Raw genomic sequence first — 21,156 nt, forward strand, 5'->3', positions numbered from 1 at the left:
TCTGGTGTCTTCTGTTTGTCCACCTGGTTAGTCTGCAGTGATGTGGTGTCTTCTGTTTGCCCACCTGGTTAGTCTGCAGTGATGTGGTGTCTTCTGTTTGCCCACCTGGTTAGTCTGCAGTGATGTGGTGTCTTCTGTTTGCCCAACTGGTTGGTCTGCAGTGATGTGGTGTCTTCTGTTTGTCCACCTGGTTAGTCTGCAGTGATGTGGTGTCTTCTGTTTGCCCACCTGGTTAGTCTGCAGTGATGTGGTGTCTTCTGTTTGCCCAACTGGTTGGTCTGCAGTGATGTGGCATCAAGAGGCTTAGTACAGAGTGACTGCGGCTCCGCCCGCTCAGTGGATCCATCGCCACAGCGGGCGAGGCAAATCCCGTTAGCTGTGAATAAAGCCATTCGGGCCAGCGACAGGTAAGCCTGACGCAATGCGATTACATGGCAAGTGCAGTGGCTGAAAGCCCCAGCGCCAACACAATACCCTCAGTCAGCCTTCTTCATTTCTGCCATACCATTCCATTCATGGAAATCCTGTTAAAAGGTGTGACACACCAATTTTTAAATCCCAAATGGCAACCTAGTTCCTTTATAGTGTACTAATTTAGACCAGAGCCTTAAACGCCCTGCTCAAAAGTAGTGCACCATATAGGCAATAGGGTGCCACTTGGGATGCAGAAAACACTGTACGAGAGAAAGAAAGAGAGGATTGTGGGAGATTTAAAGGATTCTGGGTAATGTTGAGTTAATTCACCATATCAACATCAAGTTATGATCAATGGTAAAATGATTTGGATGTAGCTATATAACAGCTCCCGTATGTCTGGCTGACAGACAGTTTCTTGATCACAAATACAAAGCTAAGCTAAGCAATGTCTCTTTAATAACAACAAGTAGACAATCCTCTTTGTGGGAACAGGAGGGAGGGAGCAGAGCAGGGTAGAGGAGAGTAGGTTTTTTCACTGTTCAGCAGGCCAGGGTTAGTCTAGTTGACTCTTTTGAGCATGATGGATCATTCTCTTATTTAGCAGGGTCATTCTTTCATCTCTATCTCTAAGACTGCATCTCACTCCCGAGTGGCACTGCATCGCAGTGTTGAGGTGTCACTACAGCCTGGGGTACGTCCTATAGGGCGGTGCACAATTGGCCCAGTGTCGTCCCGGTCAGGGGAGGGTTTGGCCGGGGGCTTTCCATGGCTCATCGCGCTCTAGTGACTCCTTGTGGCAGGCCGGGCACCTGCAAGCTGACACCAGTCGTTAATTGAACAGCGTTTCCTGGCTTCTGGGTTAAGCGAGCAGGTGTTAAGAAGCAACGTGGTTTGGCGGGTCATGTTGACCTTCGCCTCTCCCGAGCCCGTTAGGGAGTTACAGCGATGAAACAAGATCGCAACTACCAATTGGATATCACAAAAATGGGGGTAACATTTTTTTAAATAAAAGACTGCATCTCAAATTACACCCTACTCCCTATATAGTGCACTACTTTTGTGTCATTGGGCCCTTTTCAAAAGTGGTGCACTATATAGGGAATAGGGTGCCATTTGGACCATATGCTAAGAGAGGGATATCCAAAGACAGAGAACAAGAGCTACTCAGCAACATTCATCACAATAACAACATACCTTGCATTACACCTGGGATGAAAACACGTACATTTGCTCAACTTACCCCAAGGCAAATATTTGGACTATATTAGCCCAAACAAGGATGCACTTTCATGCTAGGTTTAGGACCTCATATTGAAGCTTATAGAGAACCCAACTGATGTATAGAACAATCTTTGGTTTAGATACAAGCCTCATGAAACCTCGAACACAAAACATTTACTTGACTTGGCCAGTTGTTTTGGACCGAACGTACCCCTTTTTCCACCAGGTTTCTTCATTCACAGACTACATGAAATGATGACCTCTTCCGAAATATTTGGCCACATTAACTCTGTCTATGGTTTTCTAGAAACAAGGGTGATTGAACGTACCCTCCCGTACTGCTCTCCGCATTTCTCATGGGGTCAAAACTATATGGAAACACAAACACCCATACAAAACAAAAACACAATTCTATTTGTAATGTGTCTGTAACGAGGTCTTTTTGCTTCAGAAGGAGATAAAAGTCATAATAAAGCTTGGGAAATCTGTAGCAATATTGCCTATCTCACAAATCCGTGTGTTTATGAATCAAAAACGCCTCATATATTCTGCTGTCTGTCTGTGTATGACGTCAATCTATACTCTCCAGTATCTCACCAGCCAACCAACCACATCAAAACCCTTCAAAACTGCTCTCAACAGCCCGCCACATAGATTTCCCCCACTTCCCTTCCCAAAATGGTTTATTGAGTCTCCCAGCCAGCCAGCCAAGGCGGTGCGAGGGGAGCCAGGTAGCTATAAAGAGACAGATAAGAGATGCGTTGGAGAGAGAGAGAGAGAGAATCTGAGAGAGAATCAGAGAGAGAGAGAGAGAGAGAGAGCGGGAGAGGGAGGGAGAGAGACAGAGGCTCAGAAGGGGGCGACGGCTCCTTGACGAGCGCTCATCATCTCCTCTACCTTCCCCTGAACCTGATCTGTCCCAGTAATCGCTCGCTTCAATCAGAAGAAGAAAAAAAATCTATAGTTCAATGGTAATTTTCTCTCCTCTCCTCCACTCCTCAATCCGCCCCTGTCTGTCTGTGTCTAGGCCAGGCACCTGCTGAAGCCTCTGAGGTGGAACGGCTCAATATTAGCTCTGAAATTAGCAGCAGTCCCTTGTTAAAGACTTGGCACACTGTGAGCAGGGATAGACACTGTTAATGGCATAAAAGCCCTCATCACCTGGGAGCCACACAATTACTTGAGCCAGCCTCTCTCTCTTTTCTCTCTCCCCCTCTCTCTCTATCCCGGCCCTGTATCCTTGAGACAGCTTACTCCTCTCCTCACTGGCCACCAACCAAAACGGAAGAGACAGAGAGCGAGATCTCTCCCGTGACAGCCCCCTGCGCATCTCTAAACCCCATTTAAAGGAAAAGCAGCATTCAATTGAACCGCTAAATCGCTGTTAATGAATTTTGGGGGACTTTTTGCGGTGAAAATCGGTTAAAATCAGGTCTGATAACATTATTGTGATTTAAAGGTGGAGTAGGGGTAAACTCACTCACAAACAAACAGTAAATGTCTTTAGAAGACTAAATCAAATAGTGCATTTTTAATAATGATACTTGACATAGTACATATACTCAGGTTATTACTTAGGCAAATGTAATCCATAACTCAGACAGGCTTTAATATGGCAGACTGAGTCCCCGCGCTTCTGAAGTTCAATATAATATTTATGATGCTACTTTACTTATTAAGGAGACTGAATATAAGAGAGGAATAAAAAGGAAGTAGCCTTGTAGCTATGACAGTAGCATATTTTTAATACAGTATGTACAATAGAGTAAGTATCCTCTCACTATCACAATGTCCCCTTCTGTCTGCAGTATCCTCAACATGGGCTGTGAACTTTATTAGCCATATCTCTCCACAGTCCCAACTGCTTTCCTGTATGGCTACTTCTCCAACATCTTAAACTAAGGCTGTACAGGTCATTGGCTACAAGGCTACACTTCCTGTGTCTCTAGGCCAAGTCTGTACAAGCTGATATTACATTACATCTCCACGCTGTACACTACAGGCCAGGGGTGAACCCAGAGTCACATGTGAGGCCCCGCCGCCACTCTGCAGCCATCGCCCTGACAACAAGCAGCATGGTGAGCATATCAGGGCCACCCTGCACTGAGACCTACTGTAGGATTGGGATGGTAGGGTGGGAACCAAGAGCAGCATCGCTAGCCTTCCTCACAAACTACACTGAACAAAAATATAAACGCAACATGGAAAGTGTTGGTCCCATGTTTCATGAGCTGAAATAAAAGAAACCAGAAATGTTCCATATGAACAAAAAGCGTATTTCTCTCAAATTTGCTACACACATTTGTTTACATCTCTGTTTACATCTCTGAGAATTTCTCCTTTGCCAAGAATCGTGTGGCATATCAAGAAGGTGATTAAAAATCATGATCATTAAACAGGTGCACCTTGTGCAGGGGACAATAAAAGGCCACTCTAAAATGTGCAGTTCTGTCACAACACATTTGGCAGTACGTCCAACTGGCTTCACAACCGCAGACCACATGTAACCAAGCCTGCCCAGGACCTCCACATCCGGCTTCTTCACCTGTGGCATTGTCTCAGACCAGTCACCTGGACAGCTGATGAAACTGTGGGTTTGTACAACCAAAGAATTTCTGCACAAACTGTCAGAAACCATCTCAGGGAAGCTCATCTGCGTGCGTTCTTGTCGTCCTCACCAGGGTCTTGACCTGACTGCAGTTCGGAGTCATTACCGACTTCAGTTGGAAAATGCTCACCTTCGATGGTCACTGGCACACTGCAGAAGTGTGCTCTTCACAGATGAATCCCGGTTTCAACTGTACCGGGCAGATGGCAGACAGCGTGTATGGCGTCATGTGGGTGAGCGGTTATGGTATGAGCAGGCACAAGCTACGGACAACGAACATAATTGCATTTTATCGAACGCAATTTGAATGCACAGAGATGCCGTGACGAGATCCTGAGGCCCAGCGTCGTGCCATTCATCCGCCACCATCACCTGATGTTTCAGCATGATAATGCACGGCCTCATGTCGCAATGATCTGTACACAATTTCTGGAAGCTTAAATGTCCCAGTTTTTTCATGGCCTGCATTCTCACCAGACATGTCACCCATTGAGCATTTTTGGGATGCTCTGGACCAACATGTATAAGCGTGTTCCAGTTCCCGCCAATATCCAGCAACTTCGCACAGCCATTGAAGAGGAGTGGGACAATTTTTCCACAGGCCACAGTCAATAGCCTGATCAACTCTATGCGAAGGAGATGTGTCGCGCTGCATGAGGCAAATGTTGGTCACACCAGATTCTGACAGTTTTTCTGATCCACGCCCCTACTTTCTTTAAAGGTGTCTGTGACCAATAGATGCATATCTGTATTCCCAGTCATGTGAAATCCATAGATTAGGGCCTAATGCATTTATTTAAATTGACTGAATTCCTTACATGAACTGTAACTCATTAACCTCTTTGAAATTGTTGCATGTTGCGTTTTCATTTTTGTTGAGTATAAGTACCCACTTGGATCCTTAAAGTGGAGAGGCTGGTGCTACCCTGAGCCCTCCCAGCACTCAGCAGTCCTCCCTACCCCTCCTCTGGCTCCCTGCACATGGATGCTGGATGCCACAGCTGGAAGGGCAGCTCCGTGCCAGCCTAGTGGAGCCTATCGGAGTGTGATCAAAGCAGGTTACAATAGACTCCTCACAGGGTCAGCTGCCGACAACCTGTACAAGATTTACGCCTTCAATAATAAATGAACTAAACATTTTGAAGTAATTGGCTGTGCAGAGGCAGAGGAAGAGGCCCCTCTCTCTATCCCTCTCTCCTCTCTATCTCCACCCGAGAGCTTGCTTGTACAAAGCAATAGCGTTTGAATAATTGATGTATGATGCAGTGGTGTGGTGGCTCTGTCGGGTTGCCTTGATTCGCTACAAGCTCTGAGTTCGACTGTGGTGGTGCTTCTGATGATAATCACTGTTTAGAAAAACGATAGGACCAGACAGAAGAAAGAACATGTAGAAAGAAATGGGAAGAAGAGGAGCACTTCAGCAACAAGACAAATCCCACTGGGCAAAAACTTGTTGAATCAACGTTGCATCCACGTCATTTCAAACCCCAAATTAAATGTGATGACTTTGAATCGTCGTGGAACACTCACTGGATTTGATTTCACCTAAATCTAATGGCATGGTGAAATATTTTGATGCTTTCCCATTGAATTTACGTTAGTTGACAACTCAACCAATCGTAAATCAAAACTAGACGTTGAACTGACGTCTGTGCCCAGTGGGATATCTCATCACAGATCGGCTTCTCTCTGAAAGTCTGAGGCCTCTATATACAGACTACTGACTCATGATGATAAACAAACAATTATCGTCTTAACAAATGCACCCCAGACAACTCTCTCGCTCTACTAAAGTTGTCTGATGCCAGATCTTCACAGAGATGAGGAGATGAAATTACTCTGGCAGTATTTTTGCTTTATGTCTCCATTCTGATCATAGGGGTACCAAGAACAACAAACATAGACACACAGACAGGCAGGGACTTTAGAAAGCAGAAACGACTGTACAAGATAGTTTATGTAGTGAAATGCCACCTCTACCCTGTACCAATGAAATCCTTCCACTCATTGTTGTGTTATTTATCTGTGCATCACCAAGCTACAGTGTGTTTGTGTGCCTGAGATACACGTAATTTATGGTGTTTGTTGCAAGTGTAATTTGTATAATGTGCTCATAAAACATTGCGGAAGACAACAGCAGATCTGCTTGGGGAATGATAAAAGACCATGGAAAGCCAGTTATCTAAACTCCTGATCAGAATTCATATTGTCCCAACGCTAGCTACACTTTCAGGGCCTATTCATAATATTGACTGTATCATCACTATTTTGCAAGCCATAAAATATATCGCTAGATACAGAACGGTATATGATTTGTAAAAAGTCCCATTGTTGTTTTTCAAGCATGACTGTATTGTATTAGTAAGGAAGACTACTGGATCTGACACACAGACAGGAATCACAGGCATGGTGGAAGTACTGGGAAGGATGCCAAACACCAGAGCCATTCATTACAGAACTTAAATGTTCATCCATTTTAACACTAGAATTCATTCTAGAATCTATCAATTCTAAGGCTAGAATGCTAGAAAGTATCAATTCTAAGGCTAGAATGCTAGAATGTATCAATTCTATGGGTAGAATGCTAGAATGTATCAATTCTAAGGCTAGAATTCTAGAATGTATCAATTCTAAGGCTAGAATGCTAGAAAGTATCAATTCAAAGGCTAGAATGCTAGAATGTATCAATTCTAAGGCTAGAATGCTAGAAAGTATCAATTCTAAGGCTAGAATGCTAGAATGTATCAATTCTATGGGTAGAATGCTAGAATGTATCAATTCTAAGGCTAGAATTCTAGAATGTATCAATTCTATGGGTAGAATGCTAGAATGTATCAATTCTAAGGCTAGAATTCTAGAATGTATCAATTCTAAGGCTAGAATGCTAGAAAGTATCAATTCAAAGGCTAGAATGCTAGAATGTATCAATTCTAAGGCTAGAATGCTAGAAAGTATCAATTCTAAGGCTAGAATGCTAGAATGTATCAATTCTATGGGTAGAATGCTAGAATGTATCAATTCTAAGGCTAGAATTCTAGATTGTATCAATTCTAAGGCTAGAATTCTACAATCCTAAGACTACATCTTAAGTCATACCAAATAACAGTGAAATACATGAAATTACATGAGGACAATGAGATGGGTATAGGAGTTTGTTAATATACATGTATATTGTATGTAAATGCCTATTTACATAATCCTGTGTATTAGATGATGATAGCCTATGACTGTAAGACTGGTACAGTATCTGCCTGGTGTTCAGTACATTTATCTCCTCAGCTTCATTGAAGGAAGTTACTTTAGGGGGCTCTAACGAGAACTTCTAATCTGACACGGGAGAGAGTAATTATGCCATTGTATTTTTAAAGACTATCACGGACAATTAAGAAAGCCGCAGATCATGAGGCGGAGGAGAAAGAATGAAGGGAAGGTGGGGAGGTGTGGAAAAAGGGAGCTTTTTGTCAGTCACTGTTAAGCTCCCAACGATTCAGCTCAGAGGTAGTAACTGACGCCAGCGTTTACATATCGGTTCCTTATGCTTTGGCGAACACCAAGTAGCCGGGTCTGATATAAGCTTTTAACATCGGACAACCGTGTGCGTGGGAATTATTAATGACGTTGTAAATGTGATATTGCTTATTTCATGGGATCTAAAAAAGATCATATTTTTCACCGCTCTACTGTACGTTACAGCTTAATTAGGGGTGTTTCCATGGTAACAGAGTGACGCCGAGACTTCACTTTAAAATGTATCCCAAACAAAAACCAATGACTGCAAATTTAAACAAACCATACAACTAGTTTTATCAATTTCCACAGAAAACTTTACAAAAACACATTTACTTGAAGAACAGTGGAGATAGAGTTGTATGTGTTTGTGTACACAGTTGTATGGTTTGTTTAACTTTGCAATCATTGGTTTTTGTTTGGGATATATTTTAAAGTGAAAAATCTTGGTCTCAGCATCACTCTGTTACCGTGGAATCACCCTTAGGACATTTCTAATATCATCAGAAAACAACCTTCAGAAAACAACTAATGGCCCAGAGAAGTCATGCATACAGTCAATCACATAGGCCTCTTTGCGTCCCAAATGGCACCCTATTCCCTACCCCGTGCACTACTTTTGACCAGAGTATGCTATATAGGGAATAGTGCACTATATAGGGAATAGGGTGACATTTGGGACTTACACGTAATGTATGCTAAGTGATGGATTGGCTAGCCAGGTCAGAAACTGTCTCTGCCCGGTACCGTGGCCCGTCAGTTCTAGAACGTGTTTATCCAAGGACAAGCATTCTTATCTTCCCATCTGTCCCCTGCAACTCTTCTAATGTGTGAGACAGGTGGCCTGCTCCATGTTTAGAGCCCGTCGGGTCCAAATACGATTAAGAAGTCAAATTAAGCGGCCGTGGTAAATATGAATGCTATATTTATGTGTGGGAGAAACAGCAAAACTGAAAACAATCCCTGCTAACTGCCGGCCAGAGTGTAAATACATGGAGAGAGAGTGACTGGATGGAGACTGAGGAATGGACCATTCTAATCTGATAGCTTGGACTTGAGTTGATAGGCTGGCTGGGAGAGACACAGGTTTAGAGTGAGAGGCAGCAGGCATGCCTGTGCAGGGTTGGCTGAGAGACACAGGTTTAGAGTGAGAGGCAGCAGGCATGCCTGTGCAGGGTTGGCTGAGAGACACAGGTTTAGAGTGAGAGGCAGCAGGCATGCCTGTGCAGGGTTGGCTGAGAGACACAGGTTTAGAGTGAGAGGCAGCAGGCATGCCTGTGCAGGGTTGGCTGAGAAACACAGGTTTAGAGTGAGAGGCAGCAGGCATGCCTGTGCAGGGTTGGCTGAGAGACACAGGTTTAGAGTGAGAGGCAGTAGGCATGCCTGTGCAGGGTTGGCTGAGAGACAGACAGAGGCAGGTGAGACTGGTGTGGATCAGATTGTCTACATACAGAGATCTCTATACAGAGATAGTATGCAGATAGTAGGTAGCCTTTATAGAGACACAGTGACCCCCCCCCCCCCCACAGACACTGTAGCATGTGGACATACCACTTCATACCATTTAGTAATTTCATCTATGTGAATGGCAATATTTTTTGCTCTACAAATGTTGTAGTGAATAAAAGTGTTTTCGCTGTCTTTTGTGTGTCACAACTTCCGATGAATAAAAAAAGAGAATTCTCACATTCAAAGGGTACCATGGCCCTGGTCGTAAATCGTATCCCTTAACACCAGCCTATTTAGCTTTCAATTACTGTTAAAAGCAGTCAGGATGATATAACTAACTCTTCCGCTGTTTATGACTGATCATTAAAACTATCTATAAAACTTCATCATTCAAAGGTTCATGGCTGAAGAGTTAAACATACCCAGACAGTGCATCTCGCTCTGGGCCGACGGCAGCGCCTAAAAAGTGGAACCTTAACAGGGGAAATTGCCTGAGCTCCTCCGGAGGGGAGGGGAGGGAACTATGAGCGATAGTGATTGTGTGAGTGGACACATGGGAAGTAAAGGCCTATAAATGCACCATGTCTTATAGCGCCGCTCTTCCACCATGATAGAGTTCAGCTGATAGCAGAAGCAATCTAAGAAACGCTTTCACAGTTGAATCTTTCAACCAAGCTTACTCGGCTGACTTTTACATTTACTACCAGACAATACATTACACTCCCTTCACAAAACACTCCTAACAAATACCTATGAGATTGATGATAGTATTGATGCACAAATGAATGTATTCTAGGACGATACAAGCTTAGGAAGCCAACGTTATCAATAACAAGATAAATCGCCTCGCTCCCTTCTTCTTCTAAACGGAGCTACTAACATGGCGATCTGAGTTCATATGAATATGTAACTCAAAAATACCTATTATTGTTCAAATAACATTCCTACATGAATAATATTTTCTGTAAAATGTTCTAGTACACTACATGACCAAAGGTATGTGGACACCTGCTGGTCGAACATCTCACTCCAAAATCATGGGCATTAATATGGAGTTGGCCCCTCCTTTGCTGAAACAACAGCCTCCACTCTTCTGGGAAGGCTTTCCACTAGATGTTGGAACATTGCTGCAGGGACTTGCTTCCAGAGCATGAGTGAGGTCAGGCACTGAAGTTGGGTGACCCTGATTTAGCCCACTGCAGTAAAAGGTTAAATACCAAATTCCAATACAAGTCAATGCCACAGAGATCGCTATGGATAATGCTTTAGATCACTTATAAAATGCTTTATTAATGATAATGAACAAGACTGAAAAGTCCTGTAAGGCACAGGTCCTGTAAGCGGTCTGAATGTATTCACCTTACAGTGATAATGTCCTGGGAATTGAAACTGCTCTGAAGTTGCTGTAACTTTAATCATCATAGTAACAAGCTGATGTCTAACTTTTAATTGGAGCTCAGACAGAATGTTGGCTTCCTGCTAGACAGGGGTAACTAATGTCTTCACCGCGTTGGATACTGGATACTACTGGGCTAGTGTAGCCTGAGGTCATGTTCAATTACTGTATACGGCGTTTGTATATGCAGGCCTCTCCTCTCCTAAAATCTTTCCTCTCCACTCTTCTCATCACCTTTTCTCTACTCTCATTGTCTTTCCTTTCCTTTCCTCTTCTCTCTCCTCCTTTCCTCTTCTCTCCTACCCCCTCCTTTCAGCTCCTCTCCTCTCAGTTAAATGGAAGGTAGCCTACAGCACAGAGAGACAATAGGCTCGGTTTTTCCCCCTGTTCGTTTTCATTCAGTAGCTGTTTTTAAGGCCGTGAAAGAAAGAAAGTAAAGAAGTTGAGGTCATCTGTTTCTAATACTGTACAGTAGAACACATCATTCATCACAGCCAGGTGAACTAATGATTGACCATCATCGGATCCCTCCTTGAGTGGCTTTCTCCTGCTACACCGTAATTGTGGTACAAATCCATCACTACTGTACTGTACTAGCTATTACATCGGTAGACTGGAGTTGACTGGGTTGGGTGGAAACTGTTCTCACCAAGCTTACTGGGTAACAAGAAGTTGATGTTCCAAATCAACTGAAACTGTACTGTAAAGGTGAATGTGGAGGAAGGGAGGACGACACTTTTGAGGATCCATAGCATCAGCATGCACCAGATTGATACGCTTCATCAATTCCTGCAAAAACACAAAATTGCCAATTGTGTCAACACTGCTGCATCCTCTGTTTTGATTTGACAAGCCCCTCCTCCTCCTCTGCACTTTCCATGCACGAGATCTGATGTAGCTAGTGATTTGGTTACTGAGATTGACATATAATTACATCAAGTCCAACAGTCAAGCCAAAAGCAAAGCAAACAGCCAGTGCATGGGAAATAATGTTTTGACATAGCTGGCTGCATTCTGCATTTCATAGACATCAAATCATTCTGTCATGGTTGGGATGACACTTTCCTTCTTCCCCTCTCTAAACCTGACGCACTTAGAAATGCTCTGCATATTTTAATATGAGCGCCCATCCTCAGAAGACCGTGTATTGATTATATTGAGACCTCTTTCACCATATAACATCTAGTCCTACTTGATATGCTAAGTGTATTATCATGCAACTACAGTGTAGAGCTGTCAAAATGGATCTCCTCAGTGTCTTGAAGCCATGCTATGTACTTGGACAGTGACTGTTTGACAACAATGACTATTAAAGCGGAATGTTTTCAAACAAGTTTGGCGTTTACAGCGCCAAGCAGTGAGAACATGGAGCAAAACGTAAAAACGCAGAGACGCTAGATGTGTTCGACGTCTAACCAAAGCAGCATTAATAAACCTAGATTGCTTTGGATAATCGCAAGCATCACTAATGGTGCCATATTCCCTATATAGTGCACTTCTTTTGACCAGAGCCATAAGAGAGTGGTGTGGTTCTGACACAAACCATATCGCTGTGACGCTCTGCATGATAGAGGAAGTGGTCCTGGCTGGTCTCGGAGGCTGGAGAGGCCATTACCCAGAGTCAGCCCGGGTTTCACAGAGCGCCATGCAGGACTAGCAGACATGTTTATTCATGGACCAATGAGCAGGAGCGACCTGCAAGGTGACTAGCTGTCAGGAGCTGCCAGAACACATACAGTGCGTTCGGAAAGTATTCAGACCCCTTCCCCTTTTCTACATTTTGTTACGTTACAGCCTTGTTCTAAAATGAATTCAAAAACAAAAAATCCTCATCAATCTACACACAATACCCCATAATGACAAAGCAAAAACAGGTTTTTAGAAATGTTTGCAAATGTATTAAAATACCTTATTTACGTAAGTATGTACATAGATGTGCAGGTGTGTGTGTGTGTGTGTGTGTGTGTGTGTGTACCAACATTGCTCTTTTTCTGAATGACGAACTCCATATATCAAGCAAACTAGCCTTTGAATAGTTCTCACACAGGTATGTTTCTCAACCACACAAAAAAGTTTAAAAAATAACAAATGAAACTTTCCCACTACGGTCAAAAGCTCCAGCCTCATGACTGCATTGGTGAGTTAATAACACCCAGCTCTGATGCCTAACATCAAGGCAAGGTTCTATGCCTTTTTAATCTTATCTCGTTAATACTTTAGAAAAACCTTACAGGCATATGAATCAATTAATTATGTCTGAAATGTTACCAAACGCAGCTCATGGTTTCTGCCAAATACATGTGTCAATCACGCTACCGCGGCAACAGCTGTGTAATTACAGCTAGTCCACATCTGAAGACGGCCGCAACGCCACATTCAAAGAATGTTATTGCTCCGGGGCTCACAAATTACACATTACATGCACCTGTATGAACTTAATTTGACTTTGATCTTAATTTTCTCAACAAACCCCCCCCCCCCCCCTGTAAATGACAAATTCTGCCTTAATCCTCTTCTCCTGCACAGAGAGTAAAGGATTGGTATAGCAACAGGGCTATACTACAGTAGGTAGGCTTTTAACTAGCATGACGGAATTTAGACCCAAGTATCTTTTTCATTTCAATATTTTTTTCTTCCTAAATTGAATATATACCATTTTTCCTAACAAATATGTTTAATTATTTAGGTCATTTATTCACTGGTCTAGACGTAATTGAATATAAAACTTGTTTATATTCAGTACTTTGTGTGCCTATAACAGGCTCCTGTGGGGCGGAGCAGAGTGTAGCTTAGTAGAAATGGCCTGAGGCAACAGAATTATCTTGAAGTGGAGTACTGTAGGTACACTTAGAGTAGGTGAAAATCAAACCCATCATAAATCAGTCAGTTGATTGTATTAAATATCTTAGTAAAATAATCACCATTACAACAGGTGGACACAGCAGTTATATTTCAAGTAAGAAAATGTGGTTTTATTTTGAACACTTCAACTATACTTGATTGGACTTGCCTGGTGCAATAGAACCAATAGAATAATCCCAGAAAGTGCATCGCCTCTCACCTGTGCACTCTAGACAGACTCAAGTAAACAGCAAAAAAATGATTTGAAAGAAAACGGATACTATTTGAACCCAGGTCTCTTCAGAAGTACCTCAGACTACAACTTCAGGAAATCTATACAATACATTATTAAAAGACAGGCAGCAGACAAAGAAAGAAACAGGTGGATGAAGGGAGAGAAAAAAATGAAAAGAAAGCAGTTTAAATAATTGAATGGTAGGCATCTAAAAAACAGTAAAAGAATCCATATAGTTTTACAATCTGAGGGAAAAGTAGGTCAGAAAAGAAGGAGGGGAAAAAAGAACATCAAAGGGAGAAAGTTGCAACAAAGTCATACAGTAGTAGCTACCATATACCAGGAGCAAGCTCATGCAATGTTCACAAGGCATCAGACAGGGAGAGCACGCTCATATACCACCACTCTGGAATATAGAGGAAGAGGAAGGAGAGAAACACATCCCAAACACTTGGAGGTAGAAAGGTGAACTTGGGAGGCAACACACACAGCTAACATAATATAGTCATCCCAAATCAATACAAACATGGTTGAACACCCTGCCTTGAGCCTCCCTGACTACCCTTGCCAATGTGTCATATAGCTTCTCCTCCTGCTGCTTCAATGGCCTGAGCATGCTGAGACACACACTTAAAGGTCCAATGCAGCCGTTTTCATCTCAATATCAAATCATTTCTGGGTAACAATTAAGTACCTTACTGTGATTGTTTTCAATTAAAAAGGTCAAAATGAAACCAAAATAGCTACTAGGCAAAGGGAAAAACAGAAAAAAGTTTGGAAGTCTCTTTCTTATTGGACTATTAACTAATTTACTGCATGGTGTTGTCACTATGTAAAGCCAAAACTCCAGCTTACACTTAAAGGGCATTATCATAATTTCACAATTTCACATTATTATTCCAACCTTATAGCGTGGAAATATATATAAAACACATATTTTTTTGTTGTTTTTGACTGCACCGGGCCTTTAAGGATGTGACGAAGCTACATATCATAAACCTATAATGATGTTTTGTCTGGTCATTCTTTGTAATCTTGAAATGTATGCTGTAGTGTATGTTTAGTGGCGTGTTATATCTATTTTATAAAGTGATATTAACATACATACAATACATATTGTATACTATATACAAGCATTTAAATTAATTGACAACTTATTCAGTTTGATGACAATTCCTTCTGCATTTGTATTTTCAGCTATAAAGAAGCATGCTCATACTGAGAAGAGTATGTTTAAGACTGGAGTGTTTTAAGAGAGCCACTGCCTCCTTGGGTCCCTAACATAATCCGCAGCCACATTAGTGACTCCTGTTAACACTCAATCTCCTTTCTCTCCTTTAATCTCACTATCACTCTCTCATTTCGGCCATCCCTCACTCACAAGCTCCTTGGCTGACTTGTGGTATCTGTCTGGAGCCTCAGCCCACCTGGCATGAGACAGACAGGCAGACTGACAGATCAGGATGTTTCTGACCTTGACCTATGACCTCTCACCCTAATCCCCCCCCCCCCCCTGACAAAAGACAAGTGTCTAAACAGCACCACTTAAACACACACAAACAGACACACACAGCTTGGTTCCTGACATGCTCTGGCTAAAATTCCACTTCCACTCTCCCACCTAGAAAGCTATTTCAGACTTGGTTTTCAAGTCTCCTTTTATATTTGCTTTGGGGGTAAAGGAACAGCTGCTATGTTCGAGTTTTATACCTGGAGTATGGAAGTTTTGCAGCTGCATGCATAAAGAATCCCCATGGCAATGGCAATGTGAGATAAGAGAGAGGGAGAGGAAGAGGGGAGGGGAAGAGGAAGAGGATTTATGTGTTTTCAGAGCTTGTCAGGCCCTAAAGAGATTCCTTAGGCAAAGCAGGCCACCTGCCACACGGTATATATAAAACTCCAGTCTGCAGGCCTGTCTTGCTCTTTCTCCTACTCTAATCGGTAGCTTCACTTGGTTCTTACACAACAGAAGGTTGGTTTCTAGAGCTGGGGTTAGGACAGACATGGCGTTAAAACACGATGGAGGAAGAGGTAGCCGGTTATATCATACTGTGGGCCCTTGTCTGTCAGGTGAAAACAGGCAAACAGAAAATTGGAGACCAAGGACCATTCTGAATGGGATGTAATAATGAATAACTGTATACTGTACCTATAAATGCTTCATTTATGCACCATCAATAGAATAAACTAGACAGCTCCATCTCTACCATCTCATGTACAGCAACATCTACTCCTAGGCTAAGGGCTAACATGGATGCTCCTCAGCCCTAACTGTATAGTAGTGTATTAATGGTGATGTGTACAGAGACACAGACCGTGAGAGACTCACCCTGATCTTCCCACACCTCATCAAGGTATACAGCTCAATCCTTGTGTGCTGTTATCTAGGGGCAAGGGGTGTTTGTGTGTGTGTGGGTAAAGCAGCACATAAGGAGTAAGGGGGTGGGGGCTGGGGTTACTGAGACGGGGATCAGGGGCAAGTGGAGCGGACTGCTAGCTCACCTCAGAGCGCTTGGTAAACGAGAAGAGACAGGTGTGCTGGGGGAACCTGGGCCGCTACAGCCCTGCTCGGCCCTGCTCGGGGAAGAAGTGGCCATCCTTCTCACCCACAGCCATTTATCTCAATTTCACCCTGTGCTGCAAACCGCTTACAACACACACACGCTGTCCGGCCCGCACGTTCAGGCTCCGTTTAAACTAATCATGGTGGCAGAATGGGGCCTAGCTTCATCAGCATAGAAAAACCCATCTAAACCTAGCTACCTAAAGCATAGTATACACAACTTTAAAGCAACACACACACACACAGTGTTCCTCTTCATCTCAGCTGGAATTTGGCCACTACTTAGCCTGGCTAAGAAGCCATATTGCTAGTGCTGAGTTGAACCACTACTCTCAATAGCCAGATAGAGAAAGTGAGGAGCTGAAGAAAGTAAAGGCCGAGGTGGGCAGTATTCATCTGGACCCTCAGTATACTGCCTGTGTGTGTGTGTGTGTGTGTGTGTGTGTGTGTGTGTGTGTGTGTGTGTGTGTGTGTGTGTGTGTGTGTGTGTGTGTGTGTGTGTGTGTGTGTGTGTGTGTGTGTGTGTGTGTGTGTGTGTGTGTGTGTGTGAGTGTGTGTGCATGCGTGAGTGTGTGTGTGTGTGTGTGTGTGTGTGTGTGTGTGTGTGTGTGTGAGTGTGTGTGCGTGCGTGCGTGCGTGTGTGAGACAGCACATAAAGGGGTCTAGGCCTGAGAGTAGGCTAATCATAAACACAGACTGTAATGACCTATTAAGAAGTGTTTTTTTCTCAAAGCGTTACATAAATCCCCTTTATTCAGGCCGACAGTAATCCTGCCGTCGCCCTGTGCTGTACGTCAGAGGGAGAGAGGGATGGAATCCATCTGAGAGCTAGAGGAATTATGCTCCATGTTCATTTCCTAATGTGTAAGCCTGGCTCTCTTACTACAAATGAAAAGATGTCCTCATGAAGCTGTAAGCCAGCTAGACGTCGAGACGTAGCCTCAGTGAAATACGTCACAAGTTGACTTCCCACAATGCCACTGACTAGTTACCCACTACGAAGCCTTGTATCGTCCCCAGTTTGATAACACAGAACAGGCTCCCCTGCGTTATAAAGGGACAGTCAGTGTTTCTCTGAGAGGTGTATTGTGGATCAGCTCGGAGACACAGCTTCAATAAGACTACGACTGTCTACATACTGTATTGTCTTTGGATGGCAAAGGAAGAGAGGGATCCTTCATTTCAACTGTCGTTACCTACTGTAGAAGAAACATAGCTAACTCCCCTTAGATCTACTAACTCAGTATCACAAATGACATTAAAAAAAAAAGCAAAATGACATAAAAAAGCTAAATGACATAAATAGTTCCTGTACAAAAAATAAAGAACATTACAACACAGCTTCTTGGGGGATTTTTAATTATACATGTCATTATGTGTTGCTCAAAAGCGACCATGAACTTTCTAATTTGACCACATTTAAAAACTACAGAAGCCAACATTGAAAAAAGTATAGCAACACCCAAGTGCATCTAGGCCTACATTTTGGGTTAAGTAAAGTGGAGTTATGTCATTTTATGCACAAGCCGGCATCCTTAACCATGTTCTCTCTCTCTAACCAGACCAGAGAGAGAGTTTGCTTGTATTGTAAAAGTATGTGTGGCAGCTGAGCTGTGCCCTGGTATGCCCCTGTCCAGAAGGAAGAAGGGAAGGCAGAGAAAGGAAGGAAGGGGGAAAGGGATGGAATTACCATGGCGATGAGGTATGTTGTTGCCCTCCTCCAAGGTGGAGTGTCTTGGGCCTAGAGGCAGAACAGGAGCTGGCATTAGCAGGCCTCTCCCAGTAAGGGTCGCTGTGGAGAAACAACGTGAAAATCTCTTAAAGCCTATAAGGAGAGAAGAAGAGTACGGAGCACAACCATACATATACTGTCTATACATGTATGCATATGGTTCTGGTGTGAGCCCCTCTACCCCCCCCCCTCAAAGTCCACAAAGATCATTAATGACACATATTGATCTAAGGCAGAGACAAGATGCAGTTCCCATTTAAGTTACAAAGAAATGTGTCACTTCTTTCACAGTATTCAGTAATGATGGTGTTTCTAAACGATACTGTACCACAAGAGAACATGTAATGTACGCAAGCATGCAATCATTTCCACCAACAGTTACATGAAAACACTGTGTGTGACGTTGATGGGTTGATTCAGTCACACGGAACCATATAACCATGGAAGGGAGATTTCTGTGGAGCCACATTCTCTCAAAAAGTCAGACTCTCTTGCGGTGATGTCAGGCAAAGTAATACAAATCACACGGCAAAAGTATACTACTACCACTAATAATAATAATCATTTATTAAGTTACTTTTTAGGGAATTATATTTTTAGGGAATTATTTTGAACTCTACGTTATGGTTTCGGCAAAAGGTATCATGTCTGTGCGCTCGTGGTTTCTTGTTTTGTATTACGTCCCGTTTATTTATTAAAACACTCACTCCCTGAACTAGCTTCCAGACTCCTAGCGCACACGTCACACTATTCTTGGTATGTTATTTTGAGCATGACCATGAACTGCTATATGGTTAGAATAGAACAGGACTCAGGGATAATCAGTTTGCTTGAGACATATATATATATATAATATATATATATATTCTCTTGAAAATAGGTGCGTGTCTCAAGCAAACTGTCTCAATCAAACTGATTATCCCTGAGTCCTGTTCTATTCTAACCATATTTTACCCACACACATATATATATATATATAGAGTGTAAAATAAAATGAGTCATTGATTTATAGACACTGGTTTTCATTCGATTTTTGATCAAGTATAATTTACAGAGGAATATTGAGGAAAGGCACATACTAATTGTATTTAGATAAATTGTTGTGTTATTGTTGTCAGGTATACATCTGCTTTAGTCCAACTCAGTACATTAGAAAAGACAGTTGCAACTCTCTCTTACAATCACAATTTAAAGCTATTGAACCCCGTCCCAGTGCTGACACGCTGTATTCCCTAGCATGCTACAGTAGCAGATACCCATGGACTTCCAGCCATTGTGCTAACACTACTTAGCGATGGCTAGGGAAACGACCTCTAACTTCTATCATACTGGACGCAGAGACATACAATAATATCCATGAGTTCATCTGACCTGAGGGATGTAGATAAAGGCTCTCATTGCCAAAATCCCAAAGTATCCCAAAATAGCGGACCTCCTCACACCATCCTATTAAACAGCATGGTCTCACTATGAAGGGGGGAAGCGTTTACAGGAAAGAGATGGCAGCAGCTCTCTCTGGGAGCGTCACTTGCACTGTACAGCCCTTACTAGCTAGGTAGCCAGCTATCTCCCTCAAGATTGATGCGTTGCAATTTACAAACGTCTGCAAGCCACATGTCACTTAGTAGAATTTATTCCCTGCAGGTATGGGTAATGTCAGCCAGTGCAATATGCTCCACAATAGCCGCCACCACCACTGCCACTATACACTGAATGAAACTACAAAAAGACACACACACACACACACACATACACACACACGCGCGCGCACTGACACACTATCTGGCCTGAATGGCACAAAAAACAGCACAATAGATGTGGTTTCAAGGCCACAAGGTAAATTGCAGACAGCGATGGGAGATTTGGACCATTTTTCAAGGCTGACTATATTACACACTGTACCGGAATTGTGTTGAAATTATACACTTTTTCACGTGGGAGAAAACGAATCCCACCAGCCCCATTCTACTCTATAAAATGTTCCAATGTGGCCTTTAGACGATTTCCTAGGAATCAGCCATGTGATTGAAAACATGTCACTTTTACACCACCCCACTGTTTCTTCTCTGTTTCCACTCTGGTGGCAGGTAATCTAGCGGTTAGAGACGCGGGCCTGCAACCAGAGGGTTGCCAGTCTGAATCCCAGGTTCCTTCTCTGTTTCCACTCTGGCGGCAGGTAATCTAGCGGTTAGAGACGCGGGCCTGCAACCAGAGGGTTGCCAGTCTGAATCCCAGGTTCCTTCTCTGTTTCCACTCTGGTGGCAGGTAATCTAGTGGTTAGAGAGGCGAGCCTGCAACCAGAGGGTTGCCAGTCTGAATCCCAGGTTCCTTCTCTGTTTCCACTCTGGCAGCAGGTAATCTAGCGGTTAGAGAGGCGAGCCTGCAACCAGAGGGTTGCCAGTCTGAATCCCAGGTTCGACGGGGAACATCTGGTGGGAAGTGACTTAACCCCCCACAACAACAGCTCCCGGGCGCCCAGTGTCAGCCCCCCCCCCCTCACCTCTCCCAAAAAATTGTAACTGAGTGTCTTTCGGAGAGGCTGGGTTTGAAGAGGAAGTCACATTTCAGTTGGACCTTGTGTGCAATTGACCAAAGCACCTGTGAGCCTTTAAGTTGTTTTCTCAACATGTTTTAACTTCTGACATGCAGGTCGAAAATCCACAATCCCCTGTATATACTGTATATCTGACTCTGGATTTAGACAGGTGATCTTGTCTTACTGCTAGGGGATTGGAGCTTGGTGTTTACTTGGTGTTCCTGGGCTGGACCAGGGGGTAGAAAGCCTGGAAGGTCAGAACCAGAGCTATCCTGGCACCAGAGGGGTTTTCTGCAGTGAGGCATAACACTAGTTGTGCTCATTGGGTGGATAGAGAGATATAGAAAGCACTGGAGGTTTGTTGGAGGATTGTTATCCAGCCATGATGTGGCTCTTTGTCAAAACAGCAGCCTGATCCTCATCCTGATCAGCTCACCACATGTTTCTCTGTGTGAATGAGGTCTGCAAGGTTGGATGGTGGGGCTTTCTCTCCTCTCCTCTCCTCTCCTCTCCTCTCCTCTCCTCTCCTCTCCTCTCCTCTCCTCTTCTCTCCTCTCCTCTCCTCTCCTCTCCTCTCCTCTCCTCTCCTCTCCTCTTCTCTCCTCTCCTCTCCTCTCCCTCTCCTCTCCTCCCTCTCCCATCCTCCCCTCC

At 43.4% G+C, this 21,156-nt stretch overlaps 1 protein-coding gene across 3 annotated transcripts in view; it reads right to left on the reverse strand.

The window, feature by feature from the left end:
- Positions 1-21,156, reverse strand: part of LOC135507985 (neuronal PAS domain-containing protein 3-like) — a 391,626-nt gene that overhangs the window by 288,848 nt on the left and 81,622 nt on the right. For all 3 annotated transcript variants that reach the window (XM_064927840.1, XM_064927839.1, XM_064927841.1), the window contains one exon: positions 17,928-18,029. In XM_064927840.1, the coding sequence (XP_064783912.1) occupies positions 17,928-18,029 (102 nt within the window). The remainder of the gene's footprint in view (positions 1-17,927; positions 18,030-21,156) is intronic.

This window comes from Oncorhynchus masou, chromosome 21 (genome assembly GCF_036934945.1).
Source record: "Oncorhynchus masou masou isolate Uvic2021 chromosome 21, UVic_Omas_1.1, whole genome shotgun sequence".
NCBI lineage: Eukaryota > Metazoa > Chordata > Actinopteri > Salmoniformes > Salmonidae > Oncorhynchus > Oncorhynchus masou.